The following is a 22,609-nucleotide window of genomic DNA, read 5'->3' as shown; positions in this document are numbered from 1 at the left end:
AGGGGCAACCATAGTACAGAAGCAGCGGAGCAATGATCATTTTCTAAATTTCTAAATGTTAATGTTCTTATCCTATATTATTATGCAAAGAATAGACATGAAATATGTTTGTTGAACGTTCGGTTTTTAGTCGCTGTGTGGCAAGCTGCACACCATCAAATGCGCCGTAATCTGTTGCTTGATGTGGCACGTCCTGCATGATCATTGTTGTAGCTGAACCACCAGGGCGTCGCGCTTCACATAAATCGCAGGGACATGGCGCATCGAAGAATAAATTGTATAACAGCACATGATTTGGAAACCTTTTAGATTCTATACCATTTCTTGTGGTGTATGTAGTCTCTGTATGCTGAATCAGGTACGTAACTGAGCATGCATCCTAATCCTGATCATGGCATTGGAGAAGGCTCCTTTGAGCACTTCGGCAGGTTGAATTGTACTCTTCGCTCCGCAAAGTCTGGTGGCCGCTGGTATACAACTGAAGCCGCATGAATCAAGATGCCGGCAGTCAGACCCCAGATTACATACGTCTTGTCACCTTTCTCATAATCAAAGTGGTGAAGTGTGAACGCCTGCCCCATCCATTCTCGCTCCTCAGATCTCCTGCGCTCATCCTGACAAAGGGATCCAAGGGAAAACGGCTTTCAGTACATTCTAAGATTTCAAGAAAAAAATAAGAAATTTCTTGTGCCACTACTGCTGCGTAAGATCTATCATAGTTAGCTACTATGGCTAAGTATTTTTCAGTATACATATTATTGTAGCACAATACGTCACACAGCATGGTAATTCATGTGGTTCACTTCTTTCCAGTTGACTGGTCATTTTCGCGGTAAATTGCAAATATCATGAACATGCAACCCAGGCTTACATAAGTACCATAGCCTAAAAGCCTAAATAAAGATTGTATATAGCCCATTAATTAGCATGTGAAAACATACTGATAGCACTGACCTTGAGGAACATCTCTAGGGGTACATCAAAAATGTCGTCCACCTCATCAACATTAAGGACAGGTTTGAAAGCCTGTATATCTGAGAGTATGCCAACAACAGGAACAACTACCAGAAGATGCTGCCAAAGAAATGGAGAATATTAATCTGATGGAAGTCTATCACTTCAAAACACCAAAACGGTGAGAGGGCACGAGACAAAACAAAGGGAGCTCCTGGCCTAAGGCCTATGTCTTAGCCATTTTACTACAATGAATTCAGTGATAAAACCAGGCTTCCTCTGCAGCAGGTGATATGCATTTCAATTCTATATTATTCATCGATAAATTAGCATTATTTTCTTCTATATATTTCACATAAACGTCATGTAATGAAATGGCAGAATTAAAGTAATCTTCAGAGGCATGTGACAAGTGCGGTGAAAGGCAACATGTGTTACATAACATCAAAAACAGTGCCTAGATTGTAACGCAATCCTTAGTGCAATCAATTCCTAAACAAGACCATTAAGAATGCAAAAATGATCACGTGCACCACCTTGAAAAGCAAAAGATAACATATACGACCTAAACAAGCTGCCTAGCCCCAAGTTAAATTGTGGTACACTTTTGGTCCATTTCAAATTAGTCAATTTTTTCATCTTTCAGATTAATGTTTCACTTGCTATGCAACTTTCCAAGAGAGCTCGTGACATTAATTTTGAGATATGAAAAGGACAAAAAGATAACATTCTATTCGACAAAAGAGGACTGTAAAGAACAGCCTGCTACATGACCCTCAAGACATCTATAAGTAATAAGCATATCCTAAATCTTAGCTGCATGCATGCGTTTTTTCGAAGTCTAAGAAGAAGGAAAAAAACTAGCATGCCTTTCAGTGATGCACTTAAATAATCTGTCCTGCTGTACGATGTGATCTTTTTAGTAGGGGTATAAGCGAGAACCCATAGACATTTTACCTTGGACAAGAAGTGCTCAAGCGAGGAGACGACAGTGACCAAGGCTGGATCAAGCCCAATCTCCTCCTTTGCCTCCCTTAATGCCGTTGCTGCATCATCAGCATCACCCTCCTCTGCCTTTCCTCCGGGCAATGCAACCTCCCCTGCAAATCTCAATTGGGGAAAACAAAATCAGACAGGGTTTATCAAGCTCGTGTCTGGGTTGGCATCCATTTGTTAACCTGATTGTTCAAATATAAAAGCTAAGACAAGCCAAACCAGCGCTGAACAGAGAGCTAGGTTAAAAATCTAAATTTTCTTGTAAGAATATTGGGTATTCGTAGGAACCTTTAGATTTTTGCAGTATATTATGGAACTTGTAGCCTTTTCTGGGGGAAAATTTTCATATACACTAAAATGTATCAAATGGCGACTATTAAATTAGAATGATGTAGAATGCATATTTACCAAGGGACTATCAGATTTTATATACCAAGGGATTTCTCCAAATCGCTCCGCGCTGACCAAAACCTCAAGACCAGCATACGTGTGCTTAGCCCATGTACATAACAAGTTCTGAATATAGGCCACTGTACTTACCTGGTCTAATAAGAGACAAAACATCATGGTAGCATAAACTAACTGAACACCATGGTAGCATACCTACTCGCAAGGAATAATTTTTAAGAGCTTGCTAGAAGAACCGGGAGCCAATGAATTAAGATTGATGATAAACAACAGTCGTTACACACAGTTTACTATATTAAAACCCGTATGGGCTCAGCAGTACAAACATCTGAATTCTGAATGCTGCTAAACACCAACGCTTTCTACTAGATTCTACTTCAACTTCCAACCAGAAGCCGAATTCTTCACTTGAATTCCCCTTGATAAAATTCGGAGAAGTACAAAAGCGAAATAGCAATTCAGATACCTATGGGCCGTAAAATGGAACCTGAAAGCGAAATGTAGGATGTTTCAGCCCCTGAACCCCAACTTGCGCATACACCGACATTCCCCTAAATTTTTTTACCGGGGCGCCACGATTCGGATCGATCAAAAGCTGCCACGAAGTAGCGAGCGAGCTGCTCACCGGAGTGGGTGGAGAGTGAGGAAGCGCGCTTGGTGAGGAGGACACGCAGCTCGCCGGCAGCGTCGTGGAAGAGGCAGACCAGCACGGCGGCTCTCCGCGGCTGAAACAGGTTGGCTGCGGCGGGGGTCGCCGCTGTGGAGGGATCGCCGGAGTAAGGGGAGGGAGGCGCCTGGTGGAGCCTAAGCCGTCGGATGAGAGCCTCGATGCTCGTGCCTGGCTCCTTCTCCATGGAAGCTTTGAGGGATAGATCGGAGGTGTTGGGCCGCTTGAGCTTGCTGCTTTTTTTCCTCACAAAAACCCGCAGCGCGTTTGGTTGTTTAAGGGAGGGATTGGGAATTTATGAGAGGGAGTTGTGTGAGGGATTAGGGTTGGCAAGTGGACTATTAGTTCTAATCCCACGTTTGGTGTGGGATGGGAATTATATGTGGGAATAATTCTAATGAATAATGGAGAAAGAAGGGGACACGCAAATGTTGAAACAAAATCGTAACATGTGAAGGCAAAAAAGAGAGTAAAAAAGGGAAATAGATCTGCATCGGTCTGTGAAGGAAAGATAAACGAATCAAACTTTGTTACGTAGCAAAATCAGATGGGCTACACGCTGCTGGCTGCCCCTCTTGCATGAGATGTGCTCGTGCTTGGCATTGCATCTGCAGATTAGTAAACAGTTAGAGCTGGCCGATTTTTTTGGAGGAAAAATGATGTCGCTGCAAGTAGGATTTCCGTGGAGTTTTTTCCTTTCTTTGTGGGAGGTGGGCCAATAAATCTGTAACAATTTTCTTCCAGGCGCCAACTCCCATTCCTTCGCGGAATTACCAGGGTCCCCCCAAGGAAGAGATCGATGGGAGTTGGGCCTCCTAATTCCCCTTCCCCTTCCCTTGTTAATTCCCAAGTCCATGAACCAATCAAGAGATTTTTAGAACCAGCCACCTTAAATTCCCATTCCCTAGCTCCAACTCCCCCCAAACAAACAGGCTGACGAAACACAAGCGAGCACTAATTCAACGCACATGAAAAAAATGCTAGATGTAAAATTTACATCATTATACATCATTAAAAAACACCAAACTCCAAAAACTAGTGCTCCAATAGATGATGTAAAACTAGTTCAACTACTACATCATTGCAAACATAATTCAAACATAGCAAATTCATTTGAAGCAAACACAACTTAAACTATTTTTTTGTTTTGGAAATGGAGACGTACCCTCGGCCTCTGCATCATAATGATGCATGCAACAATCTTATTAATAATTCACGAAGTAGCATAAAGTCATAAAAGTATTACAGCTTGCAAGTGGAGCGAAACAAAAGAAAAAATAAAAGTACATGCTGACAATCACAACTGATACTGCAATATGAAGGATAATCTTTCTAGACTCCTATCCTATTATGCGACCGCCATCCGAACCGGTTGAATATAGCCCGTGCTACCATCTCCAACTGGTTGCACCCAGTAACCAAAGGCTCCCTGGAGTCCATAGAAGTGAGTAAGGACCACGCACGGATCCATGCGGTAGCTCTGAAGATAACCTGCAAGAAAGTTAAAGTGTGTTGTCTGTTAAAAATCATACCATTCCTACAGTTCCATATAACCCACATAAGTGCACATATTCCAATCCGAATACGAGCGGCGGTAGTATGCACAACCCTAGCTAACCACGTTCCAAACAACGACTCAATGTCAACCGGAGGATTAATGTTGAAGGCTATATGAATCGTTCTCCAAAGCAATTTGGCGAGTGGACATTCAAGGAATAAATGTTGTATTGTTTTATCATGATCACAAAAACAACACTGCGAACTACCTACTCATCGCCTCTTGATTAAGTTGTCCTTGGTGAGTATTACTTGCTTGTGGACGAACCACATAAAGATTTTAATACGCAAGGAGACCTTAACCCTCCAAATATGCAACGATCTTGAGATTGGACCAGAATTAATCAAATCCATATAAAAAGATTTCACTGTAAACACCCCATTTTTGGCTAATTTTCATTGCGTCGAATCCGGCTGGTCGGAGAGTTGAACATCTATCAATCTCCGAACCAAGTGCATCCAGGCAGTCCATCGCTCATCAACTAACGCACGTCTGAACTGAATATTCAAGGGAGTCGTTTCAAAAACTGCGCCTACGTAATCCTCCTTACATTGCACAATGTTATAAAGGGTGGGATATTGTACGGACAGAGGCGTCTCTCCTAACCACGTATCCTCCCAAAATCGTGTTGACATCCCATTGCCAACCAAGAATTTAACCCTACGAAAGAACAAGTCCTTCGTTCTCATAAGTCCCTTCCAAAATGGCGAGTCAGTTGGTCTCATGGTAATTTGGGCGACCGTTTTCGACTGTAAATACTTATTGCGCAGAATTTGTGCCCACATGCCCTCTGACTCTATCTCTAACCTGTAGAGCCATTTGCTCATAAAGCATTTACTCTTAATTTCTAAGTTCTCAATGTTGGGGAACGCAGTATTTCAAAAAATTTCCTACGATCACGCAAGATCTATCTAGGAGATGCATAGCAACGAGAGGGGAGAGTGTGTCTACGTACCCTCGTAGACCGAAAGCGGAAGCGTTAAGTAACGCGGTTGATGTAGTCGAACGTCTTCGCGATCCAACCGATCAAGTACCGAACGCACGGCACCTCCGCGATCTGCACACATTCAGCTTGGTGACGTCCCTCGAACTCTAGATCCAGCTGAGACCGAGGGAGAGTTTCGTCAGCACGACGGCGTGTTGACGGTGATGATGAAGTTACCGACGCAGGGCTTCGCCTAAGCACTACGACAATATGACCGAGGTGAAAATCTGTGGAAGGGGCACCGCACACGGCTAAAACAATTGTCAACTTGTGTGTTTTAGGGTGCCCCTGCCCCTGTATATAAAGGAGCAAGGGGGAGGCTGGCCGGCCCTATAGGGCGCGCCCAAGGGGGGCAATCCTACTCCTAGTAGGAGTTGGATTCCCCCCTTTCCTAGTCCTACTAGGAGAAGAAGGAAGGAGAGGGGAAGGAGAAGGAAGGAGGGGGCGCCGCCCCTCCCCCTAGTCCAATTTGGACTAGGACCATGGGGGGGGCCATCCCTTGGATGCTCCCTCTCTCTCCCTTAGGGCCCAATAAGGCCCATAACTCCCCTGGTGGTTCCAATAACCCTTCGGGCACTCCGATATTTATCCGATGACCCTCGGAACTATTCCGGTGTCCAAATATAGTCATCCAATATATCAATATTTATGTCTCGACCATTTCGAGACTCCTCGTCATGTCCGTGATCTCATCCGAGACTCCGAACTACCTTCGGTACATCAAAACACATAAACTCATAATACAGATCGTCATCGAACGTTAAGCGTGCGGACCCTACGGGTTCGAGAACTATGTAGACATGACCGAGACTCATCTCGGTCAATAACCAATAGCGGAACCTGGATGCTCATATTGGTTCCTACATATTCTACGAAGATCTTTATCGGTCAAACCGCATAACAACACATGTTGTTTCCTTTGTCATCGGTATGTTACTTGCCCGAAATTCGATCGTCGGTATCATCATACCTAGTTCAATCTCGTTACCGGCAAGTCTATTTACTCGTTCCGTAATGCATCATCCCGTAACTAACTCATTAGTCACATTGCTTGCAAGGCTTATAGTGATATGCATTACCGAGAGGGCCCAGAGATACCTCTCCGATATTCGGAGTGACAAATCCTAATCTTGATCTATGCCAACTCAACAAACACCATTGGAGACACCTGTAGAGCATCTTTATAATCACCCATTTACGTTGTGACGTTTGATAGCACACTAAGTGTTCCTCCGGTATTCGGGAGTTGCATAATCTCATAGTCATAGGAACATGTATAAGTTATGAAGAAAGCAATAGCAATAAACTAAACGATCATAGTGCTAAGCTAACGGATGGATCAAGTCAATCACATCATTCTCTAATGATGTGATCATGTTCATCAAATGACAACTCATGTCCATGGCTAGGAAACTTAACCATATTTGATTAACGAGCTAGTCAAGTAGAGACATACTAGTGACACTCTGTTTGTCTATGTATTCACACATGTACTAAGTTTCCGGTTAATACAATTCTAGCATGAATAATAAACATTTATCATGATATAAGGAAATATAAATAACAACTTTATTATTGCCTCTAGGGCATATTTCCTTCACTCAATACCAAGACCCCCCTGGTCTTTTGGTCGGCAAAGGATATCCCATCGCGCGAGATGGTATTTCCTTTTGGCCTCATTAGACTGCCAGAAGAACCGAGATCTGAAGAAATCAAGTCGCTTCCAAACCCCTTTCGGAATTTCGAAGAATGATAGCAGGAACATCGGCATACTAGTCAGTACCGAGTTAATCAGCACTAGCCGACCTCCATATGACAAAAGCTTGCCCTTCCAGCAGCTAAGCTTTTTTTCAATTCGATCTTCGATACACTTCCATTCTTTATTGGATAACTTACGGTCATGAATCGGTATGCCCAAATAACTAAATGGTAGAGAACCTAATTCACACCCGAACAATTGTCTATAAGTGTCTTGCTCGTCTTTGGCCTTCCCAAAGCAAAACAACTCGCTCTTGTGAAAGCTTATCTTTAAACCAGACAATAGTTTGAAGAGACATAAAATAAGTTTCATATTACGCACCTTAGCAATGTCATGTTCCATGAATAAGATAGTGTCGTCAGCATACTGTAAGATGGATACTCCTCCATCGACCAGGTGAGGAACTAACCCCTCCACATGACCATGCTGCTTGGCCCTGCCAATAAGAATGGCCAACATATCGGCCACTATATTAAACAAGAGAGGAGACATGGAATCCCCTTGTATCTGTTGGAAATATGCCCTAGAGGCAATAATAAAAGCATTATTATTATATTTCCTTGTTCATGATAATTGTCTTTATCCATGCTATAATTGTGTTATCCGGAAATCGTAATACATGTGTGAATAACAGACACCAACATGTCCCTAGTAAGCCTCTAGTTGACTAGCTCGTTGATCAACAGATAGTCATGGTTTCCTGACTATGGACATTGGATGTCATTGATAACGAGATCACATCATTAGGAGAATGATGTGATGGACAAGACCCAATCCTAAACTCGTTTGCTAGAGTTTTCCAATGTCAAAGTATCTTTTCCTTAGACCATGAGATCGTGTAGCTCCCGGATACCGTAGGAGTGCTTTGGGTCTACCAAACGTCACAACGTAACTGGGTGACTATAAAGGTATACTACGGGTATCTCCGAAAGTGTCTGTTGGGTTGACATGGATCAAGACTGGGATTTGTCACTCCGTATGACGGAGAGGTATCACTGGGCCCACTCGGTAATGCATCATCATAATGAGCTCAAAGTGACCAAGTGTCTGGTCACGGGATCATGCATTACGGTACGAGTAAAGTGACTTGCCGGTAACGAGATTGAACGAGGTATTGGGATACCGACGATCGAATCTCGCGCAAGTAACATATCGATTGACAAAGGGAATTGCATACGGGGTTGATTGAATCCTCGACATCGGTGGTTCATCCGATGAGATCATCGTGGAGCATGTGGGAGCCAACATGGGTATCCAGATCCCGCTGTTGGTTATTGACCGGAGAGTCGTCTCGGTCATGTCTGCTTGTCTCCCGAACCCGTAGGGTCTACACACTTAAGGTTCGGTGACGCTAGGGTTGTGAAGATATGTATATGCAGTAACCCGAATATTGTTCGGAGTCCCGGATGAGATCCCGGACGTCACGAGGAGTTCCGGAATGGTCCGGAGGTAAAGAATTATATATAGGAAGTGTTGTTTCGGCCATCGGGACAAGTTTCGGGGTCACCGGTATTGTACCGGGACCACCGGAAGGGTCCCGGGGGTCCATCGGGTGGGGCCACCTATCCCGGGGGGCCCCATGGGCTGAAGTGGGAGGGAACCCAGCCCAAAGTGGGCTGGGGCGCCACCCCCCCAAGGGCCCATGCGCCTAGGGTTGGGGGGGAACCCTAGAGGGGGCGCCCCCTTGCTTGGGGGGCAAGCCCCCCACCCTTGGCCGCCGCCCCCCTAGTAGATCCATCTACTAGGGCCGGCGCCCCCCCTTGGCATCCCTATATATAGTTGAGGAGAGGGGAGGACTTCACACCTGAGCTTTGGCGCCTCCCTCTCTCCCCGTTACGTCTCTCCCTCGTAGTATAGGCGAAGCCCTGCTACTGTGACGCCCTGCATCCATCACCACGCTGTCGTGCTGCTGGATCTTCATCAACCTCTCCTCCTCCCCTTGCTGGATCAAGAAGGAGGAGACGTCTCCCGTCCCGTACGTGTGTTGAACGCGGAGGTGCCGTCCGTTCGGCGCTTGGTCATCGGTGATTTGGATCACGTCGTGTTCGACTACATCATCACCGTTCTTTTGAACGCTTCCGTGCGCCATCTACAAAGGTATGTAGATGCATCCAATGACTCGTTGCTAGATGAACTCCTAGATGATCTTGGTGAAACGAGTAGGAAATTTTTTGTTTTCTGCAACGTTCCCCAACAGTGGCATCATGAGCTAGGTCTATGCGTAGTTCTTCTTGCGCGAGTAGAACACAATTAGTTGTGGGCGTAGATTTGTCAACCTTCTTGCCGTTACTAGTCTTTTCTTGCTTCAGCGGTATTGTGGGATGAAGCGGCCCGGACCAACCTTACACGTACGCTTACGTGAGACCGTTTCCACCGACTAACATGCACTAGTTGCATAAGGTGGCTGGCGGGTGTCTGTCTCTCCCACTTTAGTTGGAGCGGATTCGATGAATAGGGTCCTTATGAAGGGTAAATAGAAGTTGACAAATCACGTTGTGGCTTTAACGTAGGTAAGAAGACGTTCTTGCTAGAACCCTAATTCAGCCACGTAAAACTTGCAACAACAATTAGAGGACGTCTAACTTGTTTTTGCAGCAAGTGGTTTGTGATATGATATGGCCAAAGTTGTGATGAATGATGAATGATCTATATGTGATGTATGAGATGTTCATGCTATTGTAATAGGAATCACGACTTGCATGTCGATGAGTATGACAACCGGCAGGAGCCATAGGAGTTGTCTTTATTCTTTTATATGACCTGCGTGTCATCGAGAATCGCCATGTAAATTACTTTACTTTATTGCTAAACGCGTTAGCCATAGTAGTAGAAGTAATAGTTGGCGAGCAACTTCATGGAGACACGATGATGGAGATCATGATGATGGAGATCATGGTGTCAAGCCGGTGACAAGATGATCATGGAGCCCCAAGATGGAGATCAAAGGAGCTATGTGATATTGGCCATATCATGTCATGTTTATTATTTGATTGCATGTGATGTTTATCATGTTTTGCATCTTGTTTACTTAGAACGACGGTAGTAAATAAGATGATCCCTCATAACAATTTCAAGAAGTGCTCTCCCCTAACTGTGCACCGTTGCTAAAGTTCGTCGTTTCTAAGCACGCCGTGATGATCGGGTGTGATGGATCCTTACGTTCACATACAACGGGTGTTGACGAGCCTAGCATGTACAGACATGGCCTCGGAACACATGCAAAACACTTAGGGTTAACTTGACGAGCCTAACATGTACAGACATGGCCTCGGAACACAGAAGACCAAAAGGTCGAGCATGAGTCGTATAGAAGATACGATCAACATGAAGATGTTCACCGACGTTGACTAGTCCGTCTCACGTGATGATCGGACACGGTCTAGTTAACTCGGATCATGTGATACTTAGATGACTAGAGGGATGTCTAATCTAAGTGGGAGTTCATTAATAATTTGATTAGATGAACTTAATTATCATGAACTTAGTCTAAAATCTTTGCAATATGTCTTGTAGATCAAATGGCCAACGTAGTCCTCAACTTCAACGCGTTCCTAGAGAAAACCAAGCTGAAAGACGATGGCAGCAACTATACGGACTGGGTCCGGAACCTGAGGATCATCCTCATAGCTGCCAAGAAAGATTATGTCCTACAAGCACCGCTAGGTGATCCACCCGTCCCACAGAACCAAGACGTTATGAACGCTTGGCAGACACGTGTTGACGACTACTTCCTCGTTCAGTGCGGCATGCTTTACAGCTTAGAGCCGGGGCTCCAAAAGCGTTTTGAGAGACATGGAGCATATGAGATGTTCGAAGAGCTGAAAATGGTTTTTCAAGCTCATGCCCGGATCGAGAGATATGAAGTCTCCGATAAGTTCTTCAGCTGTAAGATGGAGGAAAATAGTTCTGTCAGTGAGCACATACTCACTATGTCTGGGTTACATAACCGCTTGTCTCAGCTGGGTGTTAATCTCCCGGATGATGCGGTCATTGACAGAATCCTCCAGTCGCTTCCACCAAGCTACAAGAGCTTTGTGATGAACTTCAACATGCAGGGGATGCAAAAGACCATTCCTGAGTTGTTCTCAATGCTGAAATCAGCGGAGGTAGAAGTCAAGAAGGAACATCAAGTGTTGATGGTCAATAAAACCACTAAGTTCAAGAAGGGCAAGGGTAAAAAGAACTCCAAGAAGGACGGCAAGGGAGTTGCCGCGCCTGGCAAGCAAGCTGCCGGGAAGAAGCCAAAGAATGGACCCAAGCCCGAGACTGAGTGCTTTTATTGCAAGGGAAGTGGTCACTGGAAACGGAACTGCCCCAAATACTTAGCGGACAAGAAGGCCGGCAACACCAAAGGTATATTTGATATACATGTAATCGATGTGTACCTTACCAGTACTCGTAGTGACTCCTGGGTATTTGATACCGGTGCCGTTGCTCATATTTGTAACTCACAGCAAGAGCTGCGGAATAAACGGAGACTGGCAAAGGACGAGGTGACGATGTGCGTCGGGAATGGTTCCAAGGTCGATGTGATCGCCGTCGGCACGCTACCTCTGCATTTGCCTACGGGATTAATTATAAACCTCAATAATTGTTATTTAGTGCCAAGTTTGAGCATGAACATTGTATCAGGATCTCGTTTAATTCGAGATGGCTACTCATTTAAATCTGAGAATAATGGTTGTTCTATTTATATGAGAGATATGTTTTATGGTCATGCTCCGATGGTGAATGGTTTATTCTTTATGAATCTCGAGCGTAATGCTACACATGTTCATAATGTGAGTACCAAAAGATGTAAAGTTGATAATGATAGTACCACATACTTGTGGCACTGCCGCCTTGGTCACATAGGTGTCAAACGCATGAAGAAGCTCCATGCAGATGGACTTTTGGAGTCTCTTGATTATGAATCATTTGACACATGCGAACCATGCCTCATGGGTAAAATGACCAAGACTCCGTTCTCAGGAACAATGGAGCGAGCAACCAACTTATTGGAAATCATACATACTGATGTGTGCGGTCCAATGAGTGTTGAGGCTCGCGGTGGCTATCGTTATGTTCTCACCCTCACTGATGACTTGAGTAGATATGGGTATGTCTACTTAATGAAACACAAGTCTGAAACCTTTGAAAAGTTCAAGGAATTTCAGAGTGAGGTTGAAAATCAACGTGACAGGAAAATCAAGTTTCTACGATCAGATCGTGGAGGAGAATACTTGAGTCACGAATTTGGCACACACTTAAGAAAATGTGGAATAGTTTCACAACTCACGCCGCCTGGAACACCTCAGCGTAACGGTGTGTCCGAACGTCGTAATCGCACTCTATTGGATATGGTGCGGTCTATGATGTCTCTTACTTATTTACCGCTATCTTTTTGGGGCTATGCTTTAGAGACTGCTGCATTCACTTTAAATAGGGCTCCGTCGAAATCCGTTGAGACGACACCGTATGAATTATGGTTTGGAAAGAAACCTAAGCTGTCGTTTCTAAAAGTTTGGGATGCGATGCTTATGTCAAGAAACTTCAACCTGAAAAGCTCAAACCCAAGTCGGAAAAATGCGTCTTCATAGGATACCCAAAAGAAACTATTGGGTACACCTTCTACCTCAGATCCGAAGGCAAGATCTTTGTTGCCAAGAATGGGTCCTTTCTAGAGAAAGAGTTTCTCTCGAAAGAAGTAAGTGGGAGGAAAGTAGAGCTTGATGAAGTATTACCTCTTGAACCGGCGAATGGCGCAACTCAAGAAAATGTTCCTGAGGTGCCTGCACCGACTAGAGAGGAAGTTAATGATAATGATCAAGATACTTCTGATCAAGCTCCTACTGAAATTCGAAGGTCCACAAGGACACGTTCCGCACCAGAGTGGTACGGCAACCCTGTCTTGGAAATCATGTTGTTAGACAATGGTGAACCTTCGAACTATGAAGAAGCGATGGCGGGCCCGGATTCCGACAAATGGCTAGAAGCCATGAAATCCGAGATAGGATCCATGTATGAAAATGAAGTATGGACTTTGACTGACTTGCCCGTTGAACGGCGAGCCATAGAAAATAAATGGATCTTTAAGAAGAAGACAGACGCGGATGGTAATGTGACCATCTATAAAGCTCGGCTTGTCGCTAAGGGTTATCGACAAGTTCAAGGGGTTGACTACGATGAGACTTTCTCACCGGTAGCGAAGCTGAAGTCCGTCCGAATCATGTTAGCGATTGCCACATTTTATGATTATGAAATTTGGCAAATGGACGTCAAAACGGCATTCCTTAATGGTTTCCTTAAGGAAGAATTGTATATGATGCAGCCGGAAGGTTTTGTCGATCCTAAGAATGCTGACAAAGTGTGCAAGCTCCAACGCTCGATTTATGGGCTGGTGCAAGCATCTCGGAGTTGGAACATTCGCTTTGATGAGATGATCAAAGCGTTTGGGTTTACGCAGACTTATGGAGAAGCCTGCGTTTACAAGAAAGTGAGTGGGAGCTCTGTAGCATTTCTCATACTATATGTAGATGACATACTTTTGATGGGAAATGATATAGAACTCTTGGACAGCATCAAGGCCTACTTGAATAAGAGTTTTTCAATGAAGGACCTTGGAGAAGCTGCTTATATATTAGGCATCAAAATCTATAGAGATAGATCAAAACGCCTCATAGGTCTTTCACAAAGCACATACCTTGATAAGATATTGAAGAAGTTCAATATGGATCAATCTAAGAAGGGGTTCTTGCCTGTGTTACAAGGTATGAAATTGAGCTCAGCTCAATGTCCGACCACGGCAGAAGATATAGAAGAGATGAGTGTCATCCCCTATGCATCAGCCATAGGTTCTATTATGTATGCCATGCTGTGTACCAGACCTGATGTAAACCTTGCCGTAAGTTTGGTAGGAAGGTACCAAAGTAATCCCGGCAAGGAACACTGGACAGCGGTCAAGAATATCCTGAAGTACCTGAAAAGGACTAAGGAAATGTTTCTCGTTTATGGAGGTGACAAAGAGCTCGTCGTAAGGGGTTACGTCAACGCTAGCTTTGACACAGATCTGGATGACTCAAAGTCACAAACCGGATATGTGTATATTTTGAATGGTGGGGCAGTAAGCTGGTGCAGTTGCAAGCAAAGCGTCGTGGCGGGATCTACATGTGAAGCGGAGTACATGGCAGCCTCGGAGGCAGCACATGAAGCAATATGGGTGAAGGAGTTCATCACCGACCTAGGAGTCATACCCAATGCGTCGGGGCCGATCAAGCTCTTCTGTGACAACACTGGAGCTATTGCACTTGCCAAGGAGCCCAGGTTTCACAAGAAGACAAGGCACATCAAGCGTTGCTTCAACTCCATTCATGAAAATGTTCAAGATGGAGACATAGAGATTTGTAAAGTACATACGGACCTGAATGTAGCGGATCCGTTGACTAAACCTCTCCCTAGAGCAAAACATGATCAACACCAGAATTCCATGGGTGTTCGATTCATCACAATGTAACTAGATTATTGACTCTAGTGCAAGTGGGAGACTATTCGAAATATGCCCTAGAGGCAATAATAAAAGCATTATTATTATATTTCCTTGTTCATGATAATTGTCTTTATCCATGCTATAATTGTGTTATCCGGAAATCGTAATACATGTGTGAATAACAGACACCAACATGTCCCTAGTAAGCCTCTAGTTGACTAGCTCGTTGATCAACAGATAGTCATGGTTTCCTGACTATGGACATTGGATGTCATTGATAACGAGATCACATCATTAGGAGAATGATGTGATGGACAAGACCCAATCCTAAACTCGTTTGCTAGAGTTTTCCAATGTCAAAGTATCTTTTCCTTAGACCATGAGATCGTGTAGCTCCCGGATACCGTAGGAGTGCTTTGGGTCTACCAAACGTCACAACGTAACTGGGTGACTATAAAGGTATACTACGGGTATCTCCGAAAGTGTCTGTTGGGTTGACATGGATCAAGACTGGGATTTGTCACTCCGTATGACGGAGAGGTATCACTGGGCCCACTCGGTAATGCATCATCATAATGAGCTCAAAGTGACCAAGTGTCTGGTCACGGGATCATGCATTACGGTACGAGTAAAGTGACTTGCCGGTAACGAGATTGAACGAGGTATTGGGATACCGACGATCGAATCTCGGGCAAGTAACATATCGATTGACAAAGGGAATTGCATGCGGGGTTGATTGAATCCTTGACATCGTGGTTCATCCGATGAGATCATCGTGGAGCATGTGGGAGCCAACATGGGTATCCAGATCCCGCTGTTGGTTATTGACCGGAGAGTCGTCTCGGTCATGTCTGCTTGTCTCCCGAACCCGTAGGGTCTACACACTTAAGGTTCGGTGACGCTAGGGTTGTGAAGATATGTATATGCAGTAACCCGAATATTGTTCGGAGTCCCGGATGAGATCCCGGACGTCACGAGGAGTTCCGGAATGGTCCGGAGGTAAAGAATTATATATAGGAAGTGCTGTTTCGGCCATCGGGACAAGTTTCGGGGTCACCGGTATTGTACCGGGACCACCGGAAGGGTCCCGGGGGTCCACCGGGTGGGGCCACCTATCCCGGGGGGCCCCATGGGCTGAAGTGGGAGGGAACCCAGCCCAAAGTGGGCTGGGGCGCCACCCCCCCAAGGGCCCATGCGCCTAGGGTTGGGGGGGAACCCTAGAGGGGGCGCCCCCTTGCTTGGGGGGCAAGCCCCCCACCCTTGGCCGCCGCCCCCCCTAGTAGATCCATCTACTAGGGCCGGCGCCCCCCCTTGGCACCCCTATATATAGTTGAGGAGAGGGCAGGACTTCACACCTGAGCTTTGGCGCCTCCCTCTCTCCCCGTTACGTCTCTCCCTCGTAGTATAGGCGAAGCCCTGCTACTGTGACGCCCTGCATCCATCACCACGCCGTCGTGCTGCTGGATCTTCATCAACCTCTCCTCCTCCCCTTGCTGGATCAAGAAGGAGGAGACATCTCCCGTCCCGTACGTGTGTTGAACGCGGAGGTGCCGTCCGTTCGGCGCTTGGTCATCGGTGATTTGGATCATGTCGTGTTCGACTACATCATCACCGTTCTTTTGAACGCTTCCCTGCGCCATCTACAAAGGTATGTAGATGCATCCAATGACTCGTTGCTAGATGAACTCCTAGATGATCTTGGTGAAACAAGTAGGAAATTTTTTGTTTTTTGCAACGTTCCCCAACAGTATCAACCCCTTGTGTGTCTGAAAGTAATGACCGATATCATCGTTAACCTTGATTCCGACACTACCCTTCTGGATTTGGGAACCCACTTGGTTCCGCCAGGCCTCACTAAATCCTTTCACGCGCATTGCCTGTTGGAGGAAAGGACACTTCACTTTATCATATGCCTTCTCAAAATCTACTTTGAAGATAACCCCATCTAGTTTCTTCGAGTGAATATCATGTAGCGTTTCATGCCAAATGACCACCCCTTCAAGTATGTCTCGCCCTGGCATGAACGTTGTCTGGCTCGGTTGTACCACTGAATGAGCAATTTGTGTCAATCTGTTGGTACCAACCTTTGTGAATATTTTGAAACTCACGTTAAGAAGACATATGGGCCTGAATTGTTCGATCCGAACTGCCTCTTCTTTCTTTGGCAACAGCGTAATCATACTGAAGTTAAGATGAAACAGCTCTAAATGACCGTTAAAGAAATCATGAAACATAGGCATAAGATCATCCTTAATAATATGCCAACATTTCTTATAGAATTCAGATAGAAACCCATCTGGTCCCGATGCTTTATTCGATTTCATTTGTGAGATTGCATCCAGAACCTCTTTCTCAGTAAACGGTGCAGATAGAATATCATTCTCCTCTGCCTGTATTCGAGGTATATCTCCAATAACAGATTCATCTAGAGCCACCGTGCTTGTTTCTGGAGGCCCAAAAAATTGTTTATAGTAATTAGAGATATAGGCTTTCAAATTCTGATGCCCCACAATTGTCCCCTCGTCCTGTTCAAGATGTATGATTTTCTTCTTCCTATGTTTAGCATTCGCAATCATATGGAAGAATTGTGTATTGTCATCCCCTTGGACAACCTTAAGCACTTTAGCACGCAATGCCCACTTGAGCTCCTCCTCTCTCACGAGAGCTCGTAAGCCTTACTCAGCACCGGACTTGGAGCTTTGCTCATTAACCATAAGAAGGTTAGCTTTAGCTTTTAAATCTAGCGCTTCAATTAATTGAGTGAGTCGCTCTTTTTTTGTTTGTATATCCCACTCTCGTTTCTGGCCCAACCTCGCAAAAACTGTCTGAGATGTCTAATTTTATTTTGCCATCTCTCAATACTAGTTCTTCAACTAACAGGCTTGGCCCATTCGCGTGCAATGATCTCCAAAAAGTTTTCTTTCTCGAACCAACCTAGTTCTAAAGAGAAAGTATTTTTGTTCGCAACATGTGTAGCCTCTCCCAAGTCTACAAGAAGTGGTGTGTGGTCGGAGATCGCTCTCTGCATCACATGAACCGACACCAAAGGGTACTTTTGTTCCCATTCCACACTATCGAGTACCCTATCCAACTTCTCATAAGTCGGAGTGGGCAACGAATTGGCCCATGTAAATTGTCTATCGGTGAGCTCAATTTCTTTAAAATTAAGACTCTCGATAATCATGTTAAACATCATAGACCAACATCCATCAAAATTGTCATTATTATTTTCATCTCTCCTCCAAATTATATTAAAGTCCCCACCGACTAGGATTGGCAGAGTTTCATCTCCACAGATCTGCACGAATTCGGCTAAAAAATCTGGTTTGAGTTTAGGTTGTGCTGCCCCATATATAGCCACAAGAGACCATCGGAAACCATCCAATTTTGATCTCACCCGAAACTTGACCGCTAAATCTCCCCGAACCATGTTAAGCACCTCAAGTGTTTCACACTGAACCCGTAGTAATATCCCACCGGATCTTCCTCTAGGAGGTAAGACGTGCCAGTCAAAATCAATTCCTCCGGATAGAGTTCCAAGGAACGGTGAGGTAAAGTTATATCGTCATGTTTCCAATAGCGCAATAAAATCTAATTGTTGCTCTATCGTTGTCTCCGCCAAGGACCTTCGTTTAGCCAAGTCAGCTAGACCTCTGCTATTCCAAAAAATTCCTTTCATAAGTCATCATGGAATTTTTTCTTAAGCTTAACCCTAGCACTTCTACGAACCGCCGAAGTAGGATAAATTTTCCGTTTCCAGGGTCGCTTGGGCTTCTCCCCATCACCCTTCGGGAACGTTGGATCGGCAGAACATGAGACAGTACGCTCCATCATTAGAGGCTCTACAGTGTTCGTAGTCTCCGGCCCCTCCTCATCTTCGGCCTCCGCACTAGGCAAGAGATTATTACAAATGTTTTCAAGAGCAACCATTCCTAAATTTTTCATGTCATCGTCATTCATAGGTTTGACAGATGCAAGATTTCGAATTATTTATGAAGCCCGCTCCGCTTCCAAGTCTAAAAGATCATTTACGGATTTCGCAACCTCCTTCTCATTTGAACCCAAAGATATACCTAAGTCGTTTGCCTTATCAACTAGTTCATGCTCCGTGAAATGCATAATTGAACAACTCTTATTGAACGACATACATGTAGTTGCCTCGACATCACAAAGCGTGGCCGCCCTCTTGGCGCATGCAAGCTGCAGGTCATCAGCATCCGACTGTCCCTGGATCCGGTTGCTGACGCGCCTGCCAGCCGTCACCGGATCCGTGATCGCATCGAAAGCGATAAGCTCCTCCGCCGTCCTCTCCCGAGGCGTATGCACCGACTCCCACACCCTTCCCTTAGTGTCGGTGAAGAAGGGCAGGGCACGGTCGAGCGGGTATCGCCCATGGTAGTAATGGGGGAAGGAGATCGTGGAGCCACCTGCTCGATAGTCCCACTCCCCCTCACCATCACAGCGGCGTGGCCTCCGTCCGTGCTGCTCGGCGGAGTCCCGCGAAGAGGGGAAGTCGCGGGCCTCCTGCTCGCGCCCCTCCCCCGGCTCCCTCTGAACCTCCAGAGGAGAGAGGGCACCGCGGACCACCTGTCCAGGCCCTTCCCCCGAGAAGCTCGAGGCCATCGCATGTGAGCGGGCGCTACTGTCCTCCTGCCCACGCCCCCCACTCGCGGCCAGCTCGCTAGTGCCCACTGCTACCTCTTGAGCACTGCGTTGGTTTTCCCCGAAGAGGAAGGGATGATGCAGCAAAGTAGCGTAAGTATTTCCCTCAATTTTTGAGAACCAAGGTATCAATCCAGTAGGAGGCTACGCGCGAGTCCCTCGCACCTGCACAAAACAAATAAATCCTCGCAACCAACGCGATAAGGGGTTGTCAATCCCCACACGGCCACTTACGAGAGTGAGATCTGATAGATATGATAAGATAATATTTTTGGTATTTTTGTGATAAAGATGCAAAGTAAAATAAAAGCAAAGTAAAAAGCAAAGGAAATAACTAAGTAGTAGGAGATTAATATGATGAAGATAGACCCGGGGGCCATAGGTTTCACTAGTGGCTTCTCTCGAGAGCATAAGTATTCTACGGTGGGTGAACAAATTACTGTTGAGCAATTGACAAAACTGAGCATAGTTATGAGAAAATATCTAGGTATGGCCATGTATATAGGCATCACGTCCGAGACAAGTAGACCGACTCCTGCCTGCATCTACTACTATTACTCCACTCATCGACCGCTATCCAGCATGCATCTAGAGTATTAAGTTAATGAAAAAAAGAGTAACGCCTTAAGCAAGATGACATGATGTAGAGGGATAAACTCATGCAATATGATGAAAACCCCATCTTGTTATCCTCGATGGAAACAATACAATACGTGCCTTGCTGCCCCTACTATCACTGGGAAAGGACACCGCAAGATTGAACCCAAAGCTAAGCACTTCTCCCATTGCAAGAAAGATCAATCTAGTAGGCCAAACCAAACTGATAATTCGAAGAGACTTGCAAAGATAGCCAATCATACATAAAAGAATTCAGAGAAGATTCAAATACTGTTCATAGACAGACTTGATCATAAACCCACAATTCATCGGTCTCAACAAACACACCGCAAAAAGAAGATTACATCGAATAGATCTCCACAAGAGAGGGGGAGAACATTGTATTGAGATCCAAAAAGAGAGAAGAAGCCATCTAGCTACTAACTATGGAGCCGTAGGTCTGAGGTGAACTACTCACACTTCATCGGAGGGGCTATGGTGTTGATGTAGAAGCCCTCCGTGATTGATGCCCCCTCCGGCGGAGCTCCGGAACAGGCCCCAAGATGGGATCTCGTGGATACAGAAAGTTACAGCGGTGGAATTAGGGTTTTGGCTCCGTCTCTGATCGTTTGGGGGTACGTAGGTATATATAGGAGGAAGGAGTACGTCGGTGGAGCAACAGGGGGCCCACGAGGGTGGAGGGTGCGCCTGGGGCGGTAGGCGCGCCCCCTACCTCGTGGCCTCCTCTTTCGTGTCTTGACGTAGGGTCCAAGTCTCCTGGGTCTTGTCCGTTGAGAAAATCACCTTCCCGAAGGTTTCTTCCCGTTTGGACTCCGTTTGATATTCCTTTTCTTCGAAACCCTAAAACAGGCAAAAAACAACAATTTTGGGCTGGGCCTCCGGTTAATAGGTTAGTCCCAAAAATAATATAAAAGTGGATAATAAATCCCAATAATGTCCAAAACAGTAGATAATGTAACATGGAGCAATCAAAAATTATAGATACGTTGGAGACGTATCAAGCATCCCCAAGCTTAATTCCTGCTCGTCCTCGAGTAGGTAAATGATAAAAACAGAATTTTTTATGCGGAGTGCTACTAGGCATAATTTTAATGTAATTCTTCTTAATTGTGGTATGAATATTCAGATCCGAAAGATTCAAGACAAAAGTTCATATTGACATAGAAATAATAATACTTCAAGCATACTAACTAAGCAATTATGTCTTCTCAAAATAACATGGCCAAAGAAAGTTCATCCCTACAAAATCATATAGTTTAGTCATGCTTCATTTTCGTCACACAAGAATGCTCTCATCATGCACAACCCCGATGACAAGCCAAGCAATTGTTTCATACTTTAGTAATCTCAAACCTATAAACTTTCACGCAATATATGAGCGTGAGCCATGGACATAGCACTATGGGTGGAATAGAATATAATGAGGGGGTTATGTGGAGAAGACAAAAAAGGAGAAAGTCTCACATCAACGAGGCTAATCAATGGGCTATGGAGATGCCCACCGATTGATGTTAATGCAAGGAGTAGGGATTGCCATGCAATGGATGCACTAGAGCTATAAATGTATGAAAGCTCAACAAAAGAAACTAAGTGGGTGTGCATCCAACTTGCTTGCTCACGAAGACCTAGGGCACTTGAGGAGGCCCATTGTTGGAATATACAAGCCAAGTTCTATAATGAAAATTCCCACTAGTATATGAAAGTGACAAAACAAGAGACTCTCTATCATGAAGATTACAGTGCTACTTTGAAGCACAAGTGTGGCAAAGGATAGTAACATTGTCCCTTCTCTCTTTTTCTCTCATTTTTCATTTTTTTATTTGGCCTTTCTCTTTTTATATATGTCCTTTCTCTTTTTTTCTCTTTTTTTATAATTCCTCACTTGGTACAATGCTCTAGAAAATGATGATCATCACACTTCTATTTATTTACAACTCAATGATTACAACTCGATACTAGAACAAAAGATGACTCTATATGAATGCCTCCGACGGTGTACCGGGATATGCAATGGACCAGGAGTGACATGTATGAAAGAATTATGAATGGTGGCTTTGCCACAAATACTATGTCAACTACATGATCATGCTAAGCAATATGACAATAATGAATGTGTCATGATAAACGGAAAGTTGCACGGCAATATATCTCGGAATGGCTATGGAAATGCCATAATAGGTAGGTATGGTGGCTGTTTTGAGGAAGATATAAGGAGGTTTGTGTGTGAAAGAGCATATCATATCACGGGGTTTGGATGCACCGACGAAGTTTGTGCCAACTCTCAATGTGAGAAAGGGCAATGCACGGTACCGAAGAGGCTAGCAAGGATGGAAGGGTGAGAGTGCGTATAATCCATGGACTCAACATTAGTCATAAAGAACTCACATACTTATTGCAAAAATCTACAAGTCATCAAAAACCTCGGCCCTACGCGCATGCTCCTAGGGGGATAGATTGGTAGGAAAAGACCATCGCTCGTCCCCGACCGCCACTCATAAGGAGGACAATCAAATAACACCTCATGTTTCAAATTTGTT

At 44.8% G+C, this 22,609-nt stretch overlaps 1 protein-coding gene across 1 annotated transcript; it reads right to left on the bottom strand.

Annotated features, from left to right (window-relative positions):
* Positions 1-17: 17 nt before the first annotated feature.
* LOC125518634 (nudix hydrolase 15, mitochondrial-like) lies at positions 18-3,306 on the bottom strand. The gene is made up of 4 exons (XM_048683461.1): positions 2,984-3,306; positions 1,912-2,054; positions 955-1,074; positions 18-614 (listed from the first exon to the last, which is right to left on the bottom strand). Exons 1-4 carry the CDS (start codon positions 3,210-3,212, stop codon positions 390-392), a joined length of 717 nt encoding a protein of 238 aa, XP_048539418.1. The 5' UTR covers positions 3,213-3,306; the 3' UTR covers positions 18-389.
* Between the last annotated feature and the right edge of the window lie 19,303 nt (positions 3,307-22,609).

The sequence above is a fragment of the Triticum urartu genome, chromosome 7 (assembly GCF_003073215.2).
Source record: "Triticum urartu cultivar G1812 chromosome 7, Tu2.1, whole genome shotgun sequence".
NCBI classification, from domain to species: Eukaryota; Viridiplantae; Streptophyta; class Magnoliopsida; order Poales; family Poaceae; genus Triticum; species Triticum urartu.
Note: the sequence above shows the minus strand (reverse complement) of the source record. Positions and strands in the feature narration are given on the sequence as shown.